The following is a 22416-nucleotide window of genomic DNA, read 5'->3' as shown; positions in this document are numbered from 1 at the left end:
GCGCCCAGAAGGCCAGGTGTGAGGAGAGAAAGCCTGCGAGGAAGCAGGCCCAGGTGAAAGGAAAGGGCTGGTATGTCTTTACACTCCACCTGCCTTCCAAAAAGTCACAGCACAGCAAGACACTGTCAGACAAACTCGGGCAGGACGCCAGGCCAAGCGAACACCGGCCGAGGGAAACCAGGACCCATGCCACAGGGTCCCCTGCATCCTCCAGTGGCGACAGGCGCTCACTGCTCTATGCAGGTCGGACCAGTGATGGGGCTGGCGGTGCTCAGCAGGGTGGACAGGAGCCAGGGACAGGATGGCAGTGCCCTGTGTGGTTAAGGGCTGCCAGGGAGCTTGGCACCCAGGAAGACGCTGGCTCCTCCCCCACCCAGCTGGCCTCAGCTGCCATCTCCCACTGGCACTGCCAGCCTTGCGGGCCCCCCTCAGCACCTGCCAGGCCACCACATTTTCAGGGCAGCCTGCTGTCCGCTCTCCACACCCCACCTTCTGCTCCTCCCTCCAGCCCAGCCAGTGCCCCCCTCTGGGGGACTCCTCCAGCTCCTGCCCACTTGCTCCCACTCCTCTCCATGCACCCTCCTCACCGTCCCCCCCCCCAAAGCACACACTGCACAGAGTCCTACCCAGGAGCCTCCGAGTGGGACCATGAACGGACACCACCCACATGCTGCCGCTGCCTCTTCCCACTCGGCTGGCAGGCAGGTGGACTTGGCCCAACTAATCTGGTCACTGTCCTTTTGTCAGGCGTCAGGTCAAAGGAGGGACAATCTCTCAGCCTGGAACCCTCCCCCTTCCCAATGCGCCCTGCCCTCCAGACCCTGGTACTTATGGCAGAGCAGCTGCACCGCAGAGGGACAGGCTCGTCCTCTGGTGCTGGGACAACACGTCCTAGGCAGGCTGCAGACCCACCGGGAACCCCAGGCTTCGAGCCGCTATGGACCTGCACTCGGCAAACTGGAAACGTAGGAAAACTTAAATCCCCCTGGCCACCACCCAGCTGGAATACTTGAGAACTTACCTTTTCCTTGGCTGGGCTCCAACCTGCTGGACAGACTGTTCTTCGGTGTAAAACAGCAGGCTGCGCTGTAAGGTAGACACCAGCAGCACTTTCTGGCTGTAGTCCAGCTGCACAATTGAGGACGGCTCTTCCAGCACCAGGTGGGAGCTGCAGGCGCCCTGCGAGAGGCAGTCCCGTCACCCACGGCAAAGGTGGGAGCACCGTGACCCGGCCCCCTCCAGGACCAGCACGCACTCCTCCGTCACGTTTCTGCCAGTCAAGCCCCCCTTAAAATGCACGCCCCAGCTCCCGTTAGAGTCAGTGTCGGCCCTCTGCCGCGGGACTAGCTGGAGGAGTCCTCGCTACTGAGAGCCCAGCGGTAACAGAAGCTTGCCGAGGACACGGACACTTCTGCACAGCTCCGTTTCCGAGGTCCTCACAGACGCATCAGAGGAGAGTCCAGGAAGACCTGCGGGGAACGTGCTGCGCCCCGTGCACTGTCCCCTCCGTCCTAAAGGGACCCCTGGGGCTCTCTGCAAAATCACTGTGACGGCCACCAGCTAAGTCCATCTCACACTCTCCTCCCACAAAGCAACTCTGGGGACATTTCATCCCTGCCAGCTGGAAGGGTCAAAGAAAACAGGCATAAATGAAAATTAAAACAGCACTAAATACAGAGAAGAAGAAACGCAGAAGTCTGGAAGGCATTTTACTGCTGACACAAACCCCCCTCTCGGTGTCGCAGCTCTGACTGCGCAGGTCACTCTCCCCCAGGACCAGCCCCTCCCGCTAAGAAACACGCCGATGTGCCACCACAGGCCTTTCTGGGGGAGAGCGAGCAGCAGTAGGACGTGGCGTACAACCCGCCCTCATAGCCACAGCTCTCACGGCCACCACGACGAAGACGGAGACCCCATTCCCCCCAAACGTCATGGGTTTTTAGGCAGATTTCCTGCCCACGTTTGCAGTTATGCCAGCGGTAGCTTTTCAGTTCTTGGCTTACCTTGTAATGAACGCAATGACATTTACTGTACTGAGTTTTGCTAAAACACGCGTCCTCCCATGTCTTTTTTTCTTTTTTGTAAATCTCACAGAGTGGTTGTGTCTTTTAAGAAAATGATCAGAGCCTCCCTAAAGCTGGGGAAACATGACCAGCCTGCCAAAGACACTGCTTCCGGTGCGGGCAGCGTCCTCCGTGCTGCCCGCAGTCGAGTGCATGCACGGGGACCCTCGGCACCCGTCACAGAACATCCTCCTGCGGGGCAGTGGTTCTCCTCTTCTCTGGGGATCCAGAGCCCCTCTCAAGGGGTCTGCATCAGCCTCGTTCGGAGGGGACGCTGGTACTGATGGCACAGAAGCCATGCCCGGGGGAGCTTGGGAGCCTCTGGGGGCCCACTGGACTGGAAACCCAACTCCACCATCTCACTGTGCCCTCCACCATGCACTCGCAGCAAAAACACGCATCTCACTGCGAGTACTTCTGATGCAGAGATGACAGTGTCCCAGAGCCCCAGCCCTCGGGCATGCGTGACGCCGTGTACTCGCCACTGCGCGCCGGAGGGCTCGTCCTGTCAGGCAGCAAGCGCCCGCACGGCCTTTGGTGCTGCCAGCACAGCCAGCTTCCGACACCTCCTCACCAGGGGCACTGTGGCTGGTCCAGCCTGGGCGTTCGATGGACACTCACCAGGAAGAGCAAAGGGTGCCTGTTCTTCACGGAAAAGTGACAGAGTCTGTAGCTGATGATGAAATGCAGGCTTTCCAATGAAGATCAGAACCGGAAACCGGGATTCCACCCTTGTGGGCCTGGGAGCTTCCCAGTCACTGAAGACTCTCCCGACCAGAACAACGGCGACACTGACAAAGGTGCTTTCTTCCACACTGTGCAGCAGACTGTGTCGCCATCTGCACCACGGCCTCGCCCTGTGGGCCAGCATGTGTGCGCAAAGCGGGCTGCGGGTTTCACGGTGGCAGAGCACGGCAAACCCGTCCACGCGGTTTCAGTCTGCTTTGTGACTGACCTTTAAAGACACGCTGTGAGTCCCCTGGGGAGAGCCCTAGAGAGAGCCCACACTTGTCTAGCAAGGCCCTGCCTGAGAGGGGCCAGGTCCTTTACTCCCTCCGCCGGCACAGTGCACTCACGGCAGACTGAGTGCAGAGTCCAGACGTCGTCTACTGACCCGGCGCGACGGAGACGTACAGAAATGTAAAGCAATGCCACTCTTGCTGGTCTTAACGTGTAATAGGCGTATTACTTCCAAAAAAAATTAATAAATATTTTCAAGTTTCTTGTTTTATTTTCTTTTTTTTAAGTGTTGTATTAATTTATTTTTAGAGAAGGGAAGGGAGAGAGAGAGGGAAAGAAACACTGATGTGTGGTTGCCTCTTGCACATCCCCTACTAGGGACCTGGCTCACAACCCAGGCACGAGCCCTAACTGGGAGCTGAACCGGTGACCCTTTGGTTCGCAGGCCAGCAGTCAATCTGCTGAGCCACACCAGCCAGGGCTTAGTTTTGATTCCTAACACAGGGCACTCAGTAGATATAACTCATGCAAAACCACACGTGCTAGGCATGAAGGCTACTGATAAGAACACGAAAGGCCGTGCACCACCAAGGAGTTCAGTCCGGCTGGGCACGGGCGGGCACGAGGCCATGCGTGCAGTAGGGAAGGCTTCAGGGCGGAAACTCAGTCCGCAGCTGCACTCCGCCGGCTACAGCTTGTAGCCGTGCCTATGACCACGTCCCTTAGAGCGGTCTCTTCCCTGCACTGATGGGGGAGAACACGCAGCTCAGGGCGCTCTGGGAGGATTCAATGAAACAGCAAACATGAGGGCGGGGCTGGGTAGATGCTCCCACTGAACGCCCCCGCCGGCCACTAGCTGGTGCACAGGGCCATCTCACGGGGGCAGGGCGGGTGAGGGCGGGCTGCCAGCCCACTGAGACCACCGAGCTCCGTCCATCGTTTCGGTTCAGAAAAGCGTCACTCCGCTCCTACAAGCCCTTCAACAAATGAGCAGTGACAGAGACTTCTCTGCTAAGCAGCGGAAGAGACAACAGGAGAATGAAAAAGTGAATACCCCAGGAGAAACAAAGGCCACTCTTTAATCACAGAAGTCTAAGCTTATGAAACATTAGAAAAGCCCTTGAAAGAAAACGCTACAAATAACAACTGAGATTGTAACAGGACGACAATGAAGAATACAAGCTGAGTAACTGAAGACACAATTATGAACATCCTTTCTCCGAATGGAGCGTTGACGACGTGCTGAAAACAGTCTTACCTGGTCCAGGTCCAGAGAAGAGTAGACAACCTGCCCTCTGCTGTCTCCGGAGAACAGCTTCATCCCATTGGGGCTCCAGGCCAGGGCTGTGATGCTGCTTCTGTGGATGCCGGCCACGTCAAACCTCCGGAGCTGTGCGTCAAGGACAAACACACACACACACACACACACACGACAAAAGAAGGGTAGCACTGTGAGAGGCGGCGGTATGGACCAGGTGGGGCGGAGCCTCCTGTTCACGCAGGACGGGCTGGGTGCCATCTGCCTGTTTTCCTGCAAAACCCGGGGAACAGCCAGCGAATGCTGAGCGGAAGTCAAATTGCCCACGTATGCTTTTTGCCAAGTGTCCTACCGGGAACGAGAATGCTACCTGATTAGAAAGAACAGTGTTCAGCTTTTCTGAACTTTTATCTTCTGGGCAGCCGAGGATTTCTCACTTTGGAATCCACCAGGAAGCTCGGCCGTGTCCCGTGACTAGTGCTGACCTGCTTGTTCCTCCCAGGCAGTGATGAGACCAGCTGGAAAACGGCCACCCTCCCGGAGGCGGTGCCTGCGGCCACCAGGTCATCGAAGCAGCTCAGCAGCTTCACCACGGTGATGGACTCCATTTTTCCCTGAAAGAGGAAACATCCAGAAACAAAACCTGTCTGGAGGCCGCTCTCAAAACGGAGAGCCTGGCTGGTGGACTGGAAAGCTTCATCGGGCTATAGCCTCTGCGTATTACCGAGAAAAATGCGTACAATCCAGAAAGATAAGCCTGTTAAAGCCCCATTTTCTTTTTTGGTTTTTGGCACTGATGGGAGTGAATAAAGACAGACTCTTCCTAAGGATCTGCAGTCCCAAGCCTGCCCTGCTCAGCATCAGAGCGGGATCTTCCTTCCACTCAGAAGCAGCTCTGGCCAGGCGATTTAACGGACGAGCTTCCCTGTGAGTAGCACCCGGGTGCCTGGCCGAGCGAACTAACCCACCAGTGGGATGCAGCCCTGGGCCGGCCCCCTCAGCATCCACACACGTCAGGTCAGCCATGCATCTCAGTGTTAGCAACGACTAGAGGGAATCAGGCCCGTGAAGAAGGATCAACTAGAAAAAGCAATAATGGTACAGGACCGCCCCTCGCCCTCACCCAAGTATTCCTTTTAGGTTGAAGAAGTCCAGAACAGAAAAGAAATATGTATAAAATTTTAAAGAAACATAAAAGGAAATGAAAGCACAGAGCAAGCTACTACCAGAAGCAATCAGAGAGAAATGAAAAACAATCGAAAGAATTTAGAACCGCAGTGGTGGATTAAACAACACATTAGTCACAGCTGGAAGCAAATCTGCACAACAAAGAGACACCAAGAGATAAAAATATGAAAGAGAAGTTAAGAGTCACAGAGAATAGAGTATGAAGTTACAACCTCATCTAACTGGGCTGCCAGACGGCAAGAGAAGAGAGGGAAAAGAGAAGGCAGCGTCGTCAGAAATGAGGGCTAACAGTGATCCAGGACTGACGCAAGACCTGCACGCTCAGGGGCAGAAGCTTGGACAGGATTCGCGGGAAAACACACACACGAATATATCTCGTAGTGAGACAGTAACACCTCAAAGACAATGAGAAGACAGTATGTCACAGAAAGGCAAATAAGCAAATAGGAATAATTATTAAAAAAACAGAGCAACAGAGTTCTTAATAGCAACAATGCAGTCCAGAACACAGTGAAATATCATCTTCAAAAGTGCTAAGAGAAAAAAGCTGTTGGCCTGTATAGTATACCTGCCAAAAAATTCAAAGACAGAGAGACATTCAAACAGACAAAAAAAATCTGGAGTGCTTACCACCAAAGACCTCAGTACAAGAACTACTAAAGGATGTGCTCCAGAAAGAAGGAAAATGGTCACAAAGGGAAGAGCTGAGATGCAATGGTGAGTGAATGACGAGTGAAGAAGTTGGTAGAAACACAAGGGATATGAACAATGACTATAAAATACAGTAACGATGTCCAACTTGAGCAGTAAAAAATGTAACTACAATACTAGACAGTTACACGTATGACGAGAAAGGTCAGAGACACCACAAGAAAACTACAGTTGACCCCTAAACATGGGGTGCTGACCCCCACCGTCCCCCATGCAGTCAAAAATCCATACATAGCTTCTGACTCCCCAAAATATAACTACTAATAGCGTACTGTTGACCAGAAGCCTTTCCAATTAATAAACAGTTACATATTTTACATTATATGTGTTACATACCATATTCTGACAATAAAGCTAGAGAAAAGAAAATGTTATTAAGAAAATCATAAGAGAAAATATATTCACAGTGCTATACGTATTTTTGGGAAGAAATATCTGCGTGTAAGTGGACCCACGCAGTTCAGACCCATGTTGTGCAAGGGTACAGACCAATACCCTCATGGACACAGACAAAAACCTTAACAAAATATTGCTGAAGTGAATACAGCAAGATTTTTAGAAAGGATAATATAACATGACAGCCCTGGCTGGTGTGGCTCAGTGGATTGAGCACCTGCCTGTGAACCAAAGGGTCACTGGTTCAATTCCCAGTCAGGGCACATGCCTGGGTTGAGGGCCAGGTCCCCAACAGGGAGCACACAAGAGGCAACCACACACTGATGTTTCTCGCCCTCTCTCTTCCCCCTCTAAAAATAAACAAATAAAACCTTGGGGAAAACAGCGTGACAGAGCGGGGCTTACAGCAGCGATGCATGGTTGGATTACCCACCAAAACTCAATGCACATAACAACATGTTCATAGAACACAGGGGACAGACTTTACTATGTCAACAGATTCAGAACAAGCATCTGACAAGCTTCAATTCCCACTCATGGTAAAACCGCTCAGAACACTGGGGTAGAAACAAAAAGCATCTAGTGGAAGCCACAGCTACAGCCACAGTGAAAGGCTAAGCGCTGGGCGAAGATGCCACTTGCCCCGGGGACAGGACAGAGGGCACCCCACCAGAGCGCAGGTCCAGGTGAGGAGCTAAAAGGCAGGCAGACTGGAGGAGGTGAAGCGGAACTCTGTTCACAGGCAGAGGGGGTCGTCTATGGAGAGCGCTTGAGAAATTTGAAACAGGGCATAATGAGATATACAAGAACCAATCGTCTTTCCGTGCACTAGCAACGAAAATGCCCGAGAAGTGAAGCCGCCGGGGAGTGACAGAACACTTGACAGCAGACTGGTGGAAAGGGAAAACTCGGCTCCACCTCTGAGTCTCTCTCTGCACAGAACATTCGTTTCTGGCACTTCAGGTCACCCGATGGGTGGGGGGTTCCCCACGACAGCAAGCAACTCCCCAACAGCAGCTGGATGCCCTACAGTTAACTCAATTCTGACACCAGCCACCTGGAGAGAGCACCTGACCCCACCGGAGAGGGGCTCAATCGCCCCCTTCAGGCGCCAGTGCTTCTGACTGACAGGGATCAGAGGTCTCAGCGCCCCCACCCCAGTTCGACTGCTTTGCTCGAGAGGCTCAGGGACCGCAGGGAAACGCTTCCTTCCAAGCGTCTAACCACGGCTCCGTCTTTCTGGTGACCAGCCCTCATCCAGGAGCCAAGTGAACTCCGCTCAGACTTGCTCAACAGAACGAAGGTGCTCCCAGTGCTCCTGTTCCTCAGGAGTTTGCAAGGGTTTCTGGAGCCGGGAATGGGGTCAAAGACCAAACATCAGGGAGAGAGACGCTCCTGGCGCTCTTACCTCTTCCGACTGCAGGAGGGTCTTAGGAGCCCTGTGCCAGGAACCAGCGACACAGACAGACATGCTCCGGGCCAGCAGGAGTGAGGCCCGCCGCAGCGCGCTTGGTGGGGTAATAATAGGGTGTTGTGATGTAGTTTTTATGGACCACTTCACCCAAAATGTCATGTGGTACGTTTGACTGTGATGTTGCTATGTTACAGAACTACGTGCTTATGATTTTGTAATAAAAGTCTGTAACACGACGGGGGCTTATCTGTGCCGGACCCTGCGTACATTTCTTCTCAGTATTTCACAATCACGCTAAGTTAAAGGACACATACCGCAAACCCTAGAAAAAGTGCTATAAAAAGAAAACATAGTGTTTAGTAACACATACTGTATGTAAAATAAAGTATGAAAAAATAATCCAAAAGGCAGAGGAGGAAGAAAAACAAGCAAGGTATAAAAATAAATGAGATAAGTAGAAAACAAGGACCAAGTCGTAGTCAACTGTTCTCAGTCGGGGGCAGTCCTGCCCCACTGCTGGGCCATCGGGCCATGTCTGGAGGCCACTACAGCTTGGGAGGCACTGCTGCTGCCTAGTAGGTAGAAGCCAGGGAAGCTGCTAAACACCCGACAACACAGGGCCGAGTCCCCACACCAAAACGCCAACAGCGTCTCGGCCGAGAAACCTGGACTCAAGCCCGATCACGTCAACAATGACATTAAACATGAATGGCCTACAGACGCCATCAGAAGGCAGAGCTTGTCATTCTGGATGAAAAAGCAGAACCCAACTTCGGGCTGCCTACCCGAGACAGAAGGAAAAGCACTGCAGGTAAAACAGCACGTCTGGAAGAACGGCGAACACACACCATGAGAACTCGAACTGTGCAGAGGCAGGAGCAGCTACGTTACTGCCAAAGGAACAAGCCAGAGACTGAGTGCAGACAGTCGGCAGTGGTAAAAGGGCCAGCGCGACGGGAGGACGGAGCCACCCTCCCTGCACAGGTGTCTGCGGCCCAGTCTAGAGTGCACGCTCACGGGGCAGCATGACAGTGTGAATGCGCGTAGTGCCCCCGGACGGGACGCTTGGCACTGGTCAGAACTTTCCCGTTATGGATATTCGACCACAACACCAAACGTACCTGAAACAAAAACTTGCGGGCCTGAGAAAAGTGAGCACACGCTCTTGGTTGGCAATGTCAACACTCCTCTCCCGGCACTTAGCAGGATGAGCAGCGAACACAGTAGCGAGGCTGCAGGAGTCCTGAAGCCGTGTCCACTGGGAAACAGGCCCTGACCTGGCAGCAGGCATGCGAGACAGGGACTGGGGCAAACGCCTGCGGGAGGGGCGGGGAGCACGGGGAGGCCACAGCGCACAGTCTACAGGAGGGAGGGGGATGGTGGGAAGGAAGGTGGGGAAGGCCAGTCTCAGGCTGCAGGGCGCTTTGTGGAAGTTTTGGCCAAATCAACAGGGACACCCGAGCCGAAGCCACCTGTCAGAGGACCGCCCCGTTTCGCAGGTGTGCATCTGTCTGCCTGCGGTCCTCGCGGCACTCGGGCACTGGCCGGGAGCGGCAGCAGGAAGCATGGTCCTGAACAAGCACAGTGGTGGGCTGAGCACCCACCAGCTATGGTCCCCCCGCCGCAGGACAGTGACTTATGAGATCAGGTCATTGGCAAGCAACACAGTAAAAAGACACTGACAAACACGCCCCTCGATTTAAAGAGACCGAATATGTGAGGGGGCTTTCCACGGCTGCGTCGGGGCGCACAAAGCCGACTCAGGACAGCCAGACACTCACGGCTAAAAACTGCTCTTGATACCCTTCGAGCAGTGCTTCTACTTCATAAACGCACTCCTTCCTTTAACACGCTACTTAAAAGGGGGTCCTGCTGCACTCACTTCGTTAAAACCCCACCCGGCGTTGTTTTCCCCACGAGCCTGCAAGCGCAGACGGGCCTCCCTAACATCGACTGGTGGCCAGGGCCAATGACACGGGCAGTGAGGTGGGGGTAAGCAGTTAAGTGGGTGCGGCAGCTTTGCTCTGCTTAGTGTGGGGGCTGCTTTCAGGGGCTCTCACAGCCTGGGAGGACCCAGGGCCCTCGACGGGGACGGGCACTGCCGGCACCGGCACACACGTGCAGGTGGCCACGGAAGGACGAGGTCCATGCCGACAGGTGCAGAAGCGGGGAGGGCAGGCAAGGCTGCTGCCCTCAGGATGCCTCCCAGCATGGCGCTGGCCTTGTTTTTGTTTTAAACTAAGGACAGATGATCACACATCCGAGAGGATTTACAATGTCGTAACTACACACAACAGGCTAAAGGGTTACCCTAAATGAGCCCTCGCGAGGCCCCACGCAGCGCGGGAAAGGGGACACCCAGAGCAGCTCCGAACCCTCGGTGCCCCTCTCGCTGACTCGCCCCCAGCCCCCAGCATCACTGCCCTGAAACTGGGATTGATCACGTGGCCCTGCCGGTTCAGAGCTTCACCACTCACATGTGCATTCTTACACAACCCAAGTAGGCAGGTACGCCGAACGCCGTCACACAGGGGAGTCAGCACCGGGAGGTGTGGCCCCCAGCCTTCCTGTCCCAGATTCTCAGTCTCTTTAGTGTCCAGCTGTTGATCAGCCCACAAGTGCAAGTTGAAGCCACAAAGCCAACTTATTATTGATTATCGTGCAGTGAATGGATGGCCCAACAAACCAGACGCTCAAGTAGGTGAACTATATATATACGTTCCCGCGACAGGTGGACATGGAAGCAGAATTAGTCCAAAGGCTGCTTGCCAGGCACGGAGCAATTTCTGACGGGACCACTGACGCGGCGGAGCCAGCACGCCGAGGCAAGGGGGTCACGGCTCACAAAGGGACGCCGTACCCAGCTGCACGGGGAATCCGGCCTGTTTTGCGGCAGACTGCCCACTTCCCCTGTCACACCCTCTTTTCTCCGGGTGAGGAGACGGCTGCGTCTTTCTCTGGCCTGGGAGCCGCTCTCCCATCTCTGTCAGGAGACACTGGGTGTCTGGCTCTCTTCTGTCCCCTCATTTCCAGCTTCCTCAGGGGCACTTCAACTTCACTTCCGCAACAGAAACCCAATAACCAGAACACTCAGGGGGGGTCTGATTGGAAAGGAGCAGGGGACGGCTTCCAGGACAACCGCGCCCCCGTCAGGACAGCACGCAGCCCAGCTTCTCTTCTCGGGCTTCTGACAGGCAGCCTTCCCTCCATGCCCAGGACGAAAGTGCACCGGGAGTGTGCTCTCCATGCACAGGATCACGGGAACCGGGAGACCAGACGAGCTCTCTTCGTGAGCCTCTCTGGGCGCGGCAACACGACCATACCGACAGGTCAGGTTGGAACATTTCAAAACATTTAAGGAGACTCAAATGACATATGAGTTCATTAGGTTTATAAGAACTGTTTCACTGTATTCCTTCTCTTAGTAACAAAGAACCACAGTTTAAAGCTTGAATAGTGATGTAACTTTTCGACGATCCACAAATTACACCAAGGCTTCTGCTTTAGAGGAGCGTCTTCCTTCACTCCACCGTGTAGTCCGGAGTAGGGCGCCCGTGGGCCTGCCCTCTCCGCAGTCAACATACAACGGGGCGGGGCCTGCAAGCGCAGAGACAGAAGAACACGCAGAAGGGTCGGCTCCAGTTTCATTTCCCCCGTATCTGAGTCCAGCCGCCCCTCACTGACTGGACACAAGCCTTTGCAGGTATCCAAGTGCTCATACAGACGCGCGGCGTTTCTGGCCTCCCTGCTCTGTTCCAATGATCTACGGGTCTAATCTTGCCAACACCACACCGCCTGGACTCCTGAAGGTTTGTCTTATATCCCTGGAGAGCGGATATATATTCTCCCACCTTGTTCTGTCTTCGCCAGTACCTGGATTCTTGGACTCGTTACAATTTCACACACATTTTAAATCACCCTGTCCATTAAGAAAAACTTGTTGGAATTAAATTGAACTTAGGTCAACTTAGGGAGAATGGACATCTAATAAAATATAATTTTTACTATGGGTCACCGTAAAGCTCAATTTCCAGCAACGAATGAACCGAAGCAGTCCCGCCGAGAACACCAGTGAACCCTGCCTGGCAGCGGTTTTCTGCCTCCTTCTCCCGGCACATTCAAGCTAATTATGGAAATTCTGCGGCACACCAAAAAAATATTTTTTGCTGATCTGACGAAAAAATAGGTATAATTTTGATTCATTCACACCAGACAGCTACTGTATTGGCTATTGTCATTTTCTAAAAATTTTATTTATTTTTAGAGAGAAAGAGGAAGGGAGGGAAAGAGAGGGAGAGACACACTGATGTGAGAAACATCAATCAGTTGTCTCTTGTACACGCCTTAACCAGGGACCGAACCAGCAACCCAGGCATGTGCTCTGACTGGGAATCAAACCAGCGACCTCTCAGGGCTGTTGTCATTTTTAAATTTGACAATCCAAGGGAAAAGAGGTCAGTGCTGCTGACTAAACAGTCAGGCGCTGCATGTTTTAAACATTCTTGTAGCGCACCAGTGTGCTGTGGCGCCCGGGCTGAAAAGTAAGGCTGTACTGTGACGCTCCGGACACCCCAGAACTTGGGTCTCGGGCTGCTGACTGACGGACCTCAGGGCCCCTTTCCCAGGGAAAGGTCAAGGAAGCACTAGGAAGTGTGCCTCTGACTGATATGGTGAGACAAACGCTCCCGTCTCTGCACTGCTGTCAAAGACATGCTGGGTGCGCCCCTGGCTGGCCAGTGTGGCTCAGTGGGCTGGGCGTCGCCCCGTGAACCAAAAGGCCGCCGGTTCAACTCCCAGTCAGGGCACCTGCCTAGAGTCCCCTGGGCACGTGCAGAAGGCAACCAATCAATGTTTCTCGCCCTCTTTCTCCCTGCCTTCCCATCTTTCTAAAAGTCTAAAATGAAATATAAAACCACACTAGGTGCAACATGCACACACATGCACGAGGTGCACACACTAGGTGTGAGTCAGGTAAACATTTACAACATTCTAAAGCACAAGCTTTCTAACAGATGCGTCAGCTTGGCGTGCTGTTTGCTCTGTTCAGGTCTTTCTTCGGCCATCACTTCTCCATCGGCCCTTCCCCGCAGCTCCTGCTTAAAACTGGACCAGGCCCTGGCTGGTGTGGCTCAGTGGATGGAGCACTGGCCTGTGAACTGAAAGGTTCAATTCCTGGTCAGGGCGCACGCCTGGGTTGTGGGCCAGGTCCCCAGTGGGGAGCGTGCAAGAGGCAACAGGTCGATGTCTCTCTCACACGTCCGTGTTTCCCTCTTTCTTCCTCCCTTCCCTCCTCTCTGAAAATAAATAAAATCTTTTAAACCTGAACCAGCCCTGCGGGCACTCCTCATCCCATCTCCTGCTCATCTGCCCCTCAGCACATCTCCCCACCAGCCTCTCCCTCCTGTTCCTGGCTGTCCCCGCAGACGCCCAGACCCACACAGGCAGGGACCCGGCCTGCTGTGCTCTCTCCTGCATCTCCAGGACCTCACTTGGACCTGGCACACGGTGAGCACTGGACAAATAAGATGGGCACATGGGGACAGCCAAGTGTGGCAGAGCGGCAGAAATGTGGACCAGCCTAGCTGTGGTTGGAGCAAGGAGTTTGGTGGCAAAGCCTTGAAATTTCAACAACCCTCTGAGTGCTAACAAGAGACACCACAGATCACAGACGTGATTTCCCAACAGGAAATCAGAAACCCAGGTCAAGTTGTCCTTCTCATCTATTCTGATGCACGAGGTCTGTCTGGAAACCGCCAGACACTGTGAATATAAGGAGGACAGTGTGTGCGACATCGATGTGACCCGGCAGCCAAGGACAGGGGACTGGAATGCGCGTGTGTGAACAGTGACGACTTCACTGTACTGGTCAGTGGGGGTGGCGGACTCTGTTGAGTGAGCGTGTGCACTGTGTGGCCGTCACATTCAAAATGACTGGGCAAGTAGAGCAATGAATCTGCATCAAATTTTGCTTTAGCCTGAACATTCCTCCGCGGAAACTATTCCGATGATTCAGGAGGCCACAGCTCTGGGCAACGGGTGACTGGCAGCTTCATCAGACGCCCACTCATGCATTATGTCTCATGTAGAGTTTTTTGGTGAAACATCAGATCACCCAGGTGACTCAGCCCCACTACAGCCCGGATTTGGCGCTCTGTGACTTCTGGCTTTTTCCAAAACTAAAATCCCCTTCAAAAGGGAAGAGATTTCAGGCCATTGATGAGATCCAGGAAAATACCACGGGACAGCTGATGGCGATTGGGAGAACTGTGTGAGGTGCCAAGGTGCCTGCTTTGAAGGGGACTCAGGCGTTGTTGTCCTATGTACAATGTTTCTTGTATCTTCTTCAGTACATTTCTCCATTTTTCATATTACATGGCTGGATACCTCTGGACAGACCTCATATGTCACAGCCATCTGTTTAACAGGCTTACAACACTTTTGTGCTTATTATTAGCTCCTCACAACATTTCTTCGTGCTTTCGGCACCCACTAGGAAGAACTTCTTGTGTCTCCATCTGCTCTCTCCTACTAACTTGTATAGGAAAGGAAAGGGTTTCCAAAAGCATTATTCTTGAAAACACATGCTCTGGCTGGGGTGGCTCAGTGGACTGAGTGTGGGCTGCAAACCAAAGGGTCGCTGGGTCGATTCCCAGTCAGGGCACATGCCTGGGTTGCAGGCCAGGTCCCCAGTAGGGGGTACGTGAAAGGCAACCACACATTGATGTTTCTCTCCCTCTCTCTCTCTTCCTCCCTCCCCAATCTCTAAAAATAAATAAATAAAATCTTAAAAAAAAAGAAAGAAAACACATGCCAGGCTCTATTGATCACATATAAGGCCTGCTTTCCCTCCAGACACACTTTCTGGAACCACCACCACCTACAACCCCTCAGAGACTAAGCCTGAACACCAAAGCGACTCAGTAGTGAGTTGAAGCCCAAGGGGCTCACATGACCGCCCTGCAGAGTTCGAAGCCAGAAGAGCAGGCACCTTGGGGAGGAGCACGGATGGGCGGCGGCACCGGGGAGTTGGCTGAGCTGCTGGAAGCGCTCTGTGTCTTGACCCGGATGATGTCTCGGGTGTACACACACAAACTCGTCGAGTTGTGCGCTTGGTATCAGTATACTTGATGCAGATTTATTTCAATTAAAAAGTGGGAGCACAGCTGAGGTGACGCACAGGCCCCAGGAAGGCCTGCTGTAATTCAAATTCGCCGAGGCATGTTTTGTGCCCTAGAGTCCGGCCTGTCTCAGTGGACGTCCCGTGTCCGCCTGCAAGGAGTGAGCACTCAGCTGCCGCTCGGCGGAGTGTTCTGAAAACAGCGAGTTGATCTCGGTGGTCGATTGCGTTGCCCGGCTCCGTGTCCTTGCAGGTTTTCTCTCCACCACTTCCATTCCTGAGAAAGGGGTGTTGAAGTCTCCAGCTATAATCATGGGCTCCTCTGTTCCTCCTTTCAGTTCCGTCGGTTTTGCTCCGTGTACTACACAGCTCTGGTGTTAAGGACACAAACACTTGGGACTGCTATGTCTTTCTGGTCAACTGGCCCCTCTCCCATTATGTGTCCCTGGTTATTTCCTGGCTGAGACTACTCTGACACTGATATAGCCATTCCAAATCTCTTTCCATTAGTGTTTGCATGGTACATCCTTCTCCATCCTCTTACTTTTCACCTTATACCGTTTATTTTAAACTGATTTTCTTAGAGGAAACGTGTAGTTGTTTCGTGATTTTTCTCCATTCCCATAATTTCTGTGTTTTAGTTGACATGTGAGATGACTTCCGTTTAATGTAATTTTTGATACGTTTTGAGTTAGATCTGTCATTGCGTTTGTTTTCTGCTTGTTCCTTCTGCTTTTCCTTCTTCTCTTTCCCCTTCCTGGCTTTCCTGTGAGTTGTGCGTACATTTTTAAAAATTCCTTTTCGATATACCTGGAAACATTTTTACGACACCTTGTTGTACAGGTTGTCTCAGTGGTGGCCTGAGGAATTACAACACCACCTTTTCGAGTAGAATGTAGAGACCTTACCACCACGGAGGTTCCTTACTCTCCTCTGCGACGTTAAAGTTCTCTCACATATTACCGCATCTATACACACTAAGACCTTGGCCAGGCGATGTGTCTTTAAATTCTTGCTACCTGTCAAATATATGTTAAAGAACTCAAGAGGAGAGAACTAGCCTACTCTATTTATCCAGGTATTCATTTACTGTTCTTCCTTCATCACATCACGGATGTGCCAATGGTTTTTGAGGTGTGCTGGCAGCAAACCCCTTGGTCTTCCTCCAGCGGGGAACGTGTGCTTCACCTTCCTGCCTGCCAAGCGTTTTCACTGGGAGAAGAACGGCCGACAGTTCTCCTTCAGCACGTCGGAATGCTGTGCCTCTGTCTCCCAGCCCCCATGGTTTCTGATGAGAAATCTGCAGTCATTCCAGTCATCTTCCCTACAGGTAACGTGTTATTTTTTTCTGGCTACTTTTAAGAATTTCCGTTGTCTTTACTCTTCAGCAGTTTAATCATGACGTGTCTGGGCACAGATTTCTTTGGTTTTTCCTGTTAGGGGTTTGTTGTCAGGTCCATCCGTCTTTCTGGTTAAGTGTTGAAGTATTTGAGAGGTTTCAGATAAATTAATTCCTAACTACAGTTGTAAAGATGAACTATGTAATGGTCTTAAAGGTGTGGGAAATCTGATCAGTCAAATCCATAAGCTATTAATCAAAGAAAAGAAACAGCGTAGTTTTAATTTTTATATAATAAAAAATATTAATATAAACTCTAGAGCCAATCTGCCCAAGTTCAGACAACGGTGCCATCACTTACTAACTCCTGACCTTGGGCTTGTCCCTTAACCACTCTGTGCTTCACCTGTCTCCCTGGTAAAGTGGGGATAAAAACAACACCCACCTCGCCGAGTTTGTGTGGATGAAATGAGCTCATACGTGTACTAAAGGTTACGGAATGCCTGGCATATAGTAAGTGCTGCAGCATGCAAAGCATTTTTGTTATTTTAAACTGAGTACAGAGGCTTAAGAAAAACTAACTTTTTAAGTGAAGACTTTAAGAAGTTGAATACTGATTCAAACACAGATATTTGGGAACACTTCTCTTAAACACGACAGCCTCAACTCCGCCTGTGAAAGCCCACTGAGCGCAGAGTCGCACAGCCACAAGGTAGGAGCCGCAACCGGGTCACCTTTGAGGCTCTCACGAAACAGCCAGGGACACTAACGAAATGGGTGTATTCAGGGACATCCACGGACACTTGTGCTCCCAGCCCCCACAACACAGACACCCCCCCAAGTGCAGCGATTCAAACGTAGGCTGGCCGGGCCCATGGCAGCCAGTGCTCTCCGGAAGTGACCTGGTTTAGGCGCACCGGCCCTGGCGGCTAGCTGGCACTGACTCCAGTCCTTGTTCCATAACAAGTTCACCAGGGCGATCATGGTTATTCAAGCACATCTGTCAAGGTAACGTGAGAAACAAAACACTCGGAAAGAACACCTACTTCCAAAGTTCCCTGCTGAGTATGAAACACCAAAATGTTCTCATTGAAAGTGATGCTAGATTTCTGAAGGCAGGAAAAGGAAGTTAAACACACCAATGTTTTTATCCATACTCCACCTCAGTTAGAGACGGTTTTAAAGTATTGTTTGGGTGAGACTCTAAGGCCACATTCTAGCAAATCGGTAGTAAATGGCCCCATGCTGGAACTCACAAGCACGGCAAGCACCAGCCGAGGTTCCGAGGACAGCGGGACTCACCTCAAAGTTGTACTTCCTCATCTGGCCGAGGCGCCGGCAGTACAGGTAGAGCATGCCAGTGCTGCTGCCCACGGCGATGTAGTCCCCGCTGGCGTCGAGGGCCGTCAGGTAGACCGCCACAGAGCGGAAGCCCTTCTGGATCTTTGCAGGGATGGCGTTGAGGAGGTAGTACAAGGGGCAGAACTCCCTGAACGTAACAGGTGCTGCTGTGGACGCCATGGCCAGGGTGCCCAGCGACAGTCTTCCGGGAGGACACGGAGTGGTGACTTGGCATCTGGGGAAACCTGGGGGCTGGAGAACAAGGCATGGTCGTTCTTTCACTGTCCAGTCGTGCCAAAGGGAAGTCATCTTTAACAGTGGGGACAGGGAACTTTTTTGGGTGGGTAAAAACTACAGCTGGAGCTTAATTAAACAGAGACAATAAACCAGCTGTCATTTTAATTCAAAATGCACTTACCTATGTGCTGGCCCCTGTAATTTATATTGTGATAAATATTATGGAGAGGTGGAAAGAATAGTAAAAAACAGTTCTTATTCTCAAGAATCTTATGATCTAGCCAGGGAGGCAAAGGAATTGAACATTTCCAACCAGCACGGGACGAGGTGGGACTCTGTGGGTCTCGATGAGGAGGAGAGCGGTGTGGATCCGAGAGTGGAAAAGGCTTCGCTGGGAACAGCCTCCACTATGACGCTGCCAGGAAGGACACTCGGTCCTAGGAGAACAGAGAACCAACCCCAGAGGCACAAGTGCGCTAGCTGGCAAGGGTCCCGGCTGGAGCCTGCAGCCTCCTCAGCGCTCAGAGCCTCAGCTACACAGGGCCCCTCCTCTGTTCCTCAGAGACCTACTATTGGCTCTTGGGGTTCAAGGCTTCCCTCAAAAGACACTCAATCCTCACACCGCACGTTATAACTTACAGGTGCTCGGTCCTTCATTTAACCCTTCCCTACCCTACAGGACGGGGAGAGGGGCATCACTCCCCACTGTTAGATGAAGGTACCAAAGGCCAGAGGCTCACAAGACCATGAGGCTGAGATGTGAGCCTAGGTCTGCCCCCTCCAAGTCCTGAGCCCTTTCCACAGTCACGGTCACGGTCACAGCTCTGACAGACAGGCAATAACAGCTGCAGGTGGATGCTCTGTACCTGCTTAGATCTGGAGGGCACCCCAGCCCTTCAGGTCCACGGAGGTTTCCGAACCCCTTAGTAGAACCTTCTTGGGACGCTGGATTTACAGTCTGTTTGTGGGCTGTCTGTTTCTACAGAGCTGACTCACTGATTTCCAAGCCCCCTTCTGGAAAACTCACCCAGAGACCCTTGCGCTGGCTGCTCCCCCTACCTGGAAGGCTCCTTCTCACTCAGCTTTTGCTTCTTCTCAGCATGCAGTCTCTGCTAGAACGTCCCCTCCTCCACAAGGCCTTACCTGACCATCCCCCAAGGTGGCTCCCTTCTCCCGCTGAGCACCCCACCACATCCCCCCCTTGCTCTCTCCACACACCCCCTTTCTCTGCCATTCTGCCTGATCCCCCCCTCACCCCGGGTCTGTAATCCCCACAGGAGCAGAGCCCCCCTGCCTCCCCTCCACCCCCGGCACCTGCGAGAGGGTCGGCGCACCAGAGGCGCTCAGGAAGTGTGTACTGACTAAGGGAACGAGCTATAAAAAAGGAAAATTTGCAAGGAAGGAATGAGTGGCAAGAAGGGAAGAGCAGCAAAGCAGCATCTTCTCGCCGGTATGGTCCCAGTTTGATGCTGAAACAATAACCCCCAGATCTGCGGGGCACATCCAGCTTCTCAAGCATTTTCTGATTCCTCTGTCGCCTCAGAGTCACAGCAGCCAATCCAGGCAGGCAGGCAGGCAGGCTAACCTGCCAGAACTTTCCTGTAAGTACTCATGACAAGCCCCGCCCTCTGTAGCAGTTACCAACACTGACCACCCTCTTTTAACAGAAGCTCAAACTCTGGGAGTTTTTCCGAAATTTGCCCAAAGTGACACAGTTTCAGGTGCCCAGTGTGACAGAAATCATGATGGTGAGTGCTGGTCCTGTCCGCACAGCAGCACAGCCTAAGTCTGTAACTTTTTAAAAGCAAAACCAAGCCGCCCTGGCTGCTGTGGCTCAGTTGGTTGAGTGCGGACCTGAGAACCAAGGTGTCGCTGGTTCGATTCCCAGTCAGGGCACAGGCCTGGGTTGTGGGCCAGGTCCCCAGTGCGGGGCACGTGAGAGGCAACCACACATTGATGTTTTTCGTGCTCTCTTTCTCCCTCTTTTCCCCTCCCTCTAAAAATAAAGAAATAAAATCTTTTAAAAACAAGACGAAGCCTTGGTTTGTGTACGTACTCCAAAAGGAGGCCCACATGACCCAGAACTCCAACGGGGGCCAACTCCGGTGAGAAGGGCCCAGGCAGACACCTTGGGAAAGCATGCGGATCACTTAAGGGCATGGGACACCAGGTCCACGGGAACAGCAATGACAGTGACAGCGACAGTGGTGACAACTCCCACCTTTACTTAACAACAGCTGTCCTTGGCGCACTGCTGTGAAATCCTCACAGAACACCCATGGGGTCGGCGCCTTTGTCACCTCCCTTTCCCAGATGTGGAAACTTCCCGTTTCAACAGCCGACCCAGCTGCTGCAGGGCCTGATGCTTCCTTCCTCACGAGTATTCCCACCAGAGGCACCGAGCCGCACGCACAACCCTGCTCCTCAGGTGGGGAGCCCCGGCCTCCACGGGCGTCACCCCCACACAGCGGGGGCCGCCCTCCACTCTGACCGAGGGCGCCCAACGCCAGTGGCAGGCGCCGTTTCCAAAGCAGAGCTAAGACCAGTAACCTGGAGTCCCAGTCATTCCCTTGGCTGAACAGAGGACTCTGACAGCTCCTGTGGTTTGAGGACTCCCTCCAAAACCTCCAGGAAGGGTGAGGAGCACTCCGCGGTGCGGTCTATTTTTGAAGTCCGGCCACAACAGCTATGGCATGTTCGAGTGTGAGAACCTCATGGCTGAACCTAATGAGACCGATGCAGTCATGTAGCTTCCAGTCGGGACTGGGTCCCCGCCCGGGCAGTGCCTGCTGGCCAGCCAGTGCTCCGTATCTCGCTTCCTCCCAGGCCGCCCTGCTTCCGCACACCCCACTCTGGATCGCGGGGGCCTGCCACCCCAACCCCTGAGCACGCCGGGCCCTTCCCACCCCGCATGCCCGGGAGGACGAGCTCTCCACAGGAAGCCTGTGCAGACGCCCTCAGACACGGACACGTGCTGGCCTTTGTTCAGCACAGCGCTGAGACGGCAGTCACACACGGCGCCGCGCCTGCTTCTGCCCTGTTGGTGGACTCCCTCGTGCCTTTGCCCACGTCGCCCAGTCTGTACACTCCACGGGGCTCCAAAGACCGACAGAGCGCGTGGTACAACCGACGCTCCACGCATTTTTGTTTAATCATCTTCTCTCTCAAAACACTACCAGGATTCCCCCAGCAGGACAGCCCAAGAGCGGAGACAGCCCTGCCATAGCCACCGCCACCTTTATTCAAACATTCACTGGTCTCCCGTCCAGGCCCAAAGCAGCCGCCACTCACAAGGGCACCACACTCTGAACAGCAGCTCACGTCCTCTGCGGCGGCCAGTCCCCAGCCAGGCCCTGACACAGCCCACAAACCCCCGCTGGATGCCCAATCTGCTCCTTACTCTTCCAAGTCAACCTGCTGCCACCTGAGGTGTCGCCTCTTTTTCCCCACGGAGCCCCAGCTGCTGTTCCGTCCAACTACACAGGGGCTTCTGTGAAGTGGCACCTGCTTCCACCTCGGAGCTTAGCTCCTCTGAGAGAAGACTGCACACCCAGCAGGGCCAACTTCCTACTGAGACAATGTGGCTGCGAAACAACTGAAACCTAACAGAAGCTACCTCCCAGTCGCTCCTTTGGTAGAGGACTATCCTTAGCCCGTCTGCCCGCCCCCTCCAAGCCAGAGGACTCCCGCGGGCAGGGACTGTGTCTGTCTGGTCCACCCCAGAGCCTGGGCCTGTGGCTGGCATTCAGTGGACCCCAAATAACTACCTGCTGAAGGAATGAACACAGGACGCAGGTCGGGTTGCAAAACTCAGCAAGGTCAGAGGTTTATCAAGGTGCGTGGTCGCAGGGTGGCTGCAGAGAAGCCCTGCAGCTCAGGAAACCAGGCGCCTTGGCAGGGGCGTGGCGGGGTCTGGGGATTTCCCAGGACTCCTTTCATTAAAGTTTCCAGGCTTGGTCAAGAAGAAGTCCAACCCGAGGGCAGCCGGTCACTCCAGCAGACCCGGCAAGTGTGCGCCCACACGCCGCCCACAGATGGAACAGAATAAACGGCAGCGCCTCCGCGAGAAAAGTGAGGACGCACAGAGCCGAGAAGAGCCACGGCAGGAGAGCTGTCCTTCCTGGGAAGGCAGCGCCTGCCAAGCGCCGACCCCCTTAACCACCCCTCCCCCGCGCCGGACACGGAGGCAGAAACCAGCGTCACCTCCTGTTCGCTGACTGTGGGACGGACTCTCCAAGCCGTGGCAGCACTTTCCTGGAGCACAGACCTGAACCCGGTTCTTGAGCCTGCAGGACCTATCCTGCCTCCCGGGCCTTGAAGCAGGACCCAGAGAACGACCACTTTCTCCGCACCCCCTGGGTACGTGCCAAGGCCCGGGGGGCGCACGAAGCC

General features: G+C 53.4%; 1 protein-coding gene across 3 annotated transcripts in view; it reads right to left on the bottom strand.

The window, feature by feature from the left end:
• TECPR2 (tectonin beta-propeller repeat containing 2) overlaps window positions 1-22416 on the bottom strand; it is a 73371-nt gene that overhangs the window by 50454 nt on the left and 501 nt on the right. The window contains exons 1-5 of one of the 3 annotated variants that reach the window (XM_024568535.4): window positions 22228-22394; window positions 17749-18039; window positions 4767-4895; window positions 4282-4413; window positions 1022-1179 (exon numbers count right to left, since the gene is read on the bottom strand). In XM_024568535.4, coding sequence (XP_024424303.3) covers window positions 1022-1179; window positions 4282-4413; window positions 4767-4895; window positions 17749-17967 — 638 coding nt within the window. In that variant the 5' untranslated portion in view covers window positions 17968-18039; window positions 22228-22394. Of the gene's footprint in view, window positions 1-1021; window positions 1180-4281; window positions 4414-4651; window positions 4747-4766; window positions 4896-17748; window positions 18040-22227; window positions 22395-22416 lie in introns of those variants that run through there. The other 2 variants (XM_024568536.4, XM_024568539.4) reach the window with 2 other exon arrangements.

The sequence above is a fragment of the Desmodus rotundus genome, chromosome 7 (genome assembly GCF_022682495.2).
Source record: "Desmodus rotundus isolate HL8 chromosome 7, HLdesRot8A.1, whole genome shotgun sequence".
NCBI lineage: Eukaryota > Metazoa > Chordata > Mammalia > Chiroptera > Phyllostomidae > Desmodus > Desmodus rotundus.
The sequence above is the reverse complement of the archived record's forward strand: the minus strand, read 5'-3'. Positions and strand labels throughout refer to the sequence as shown.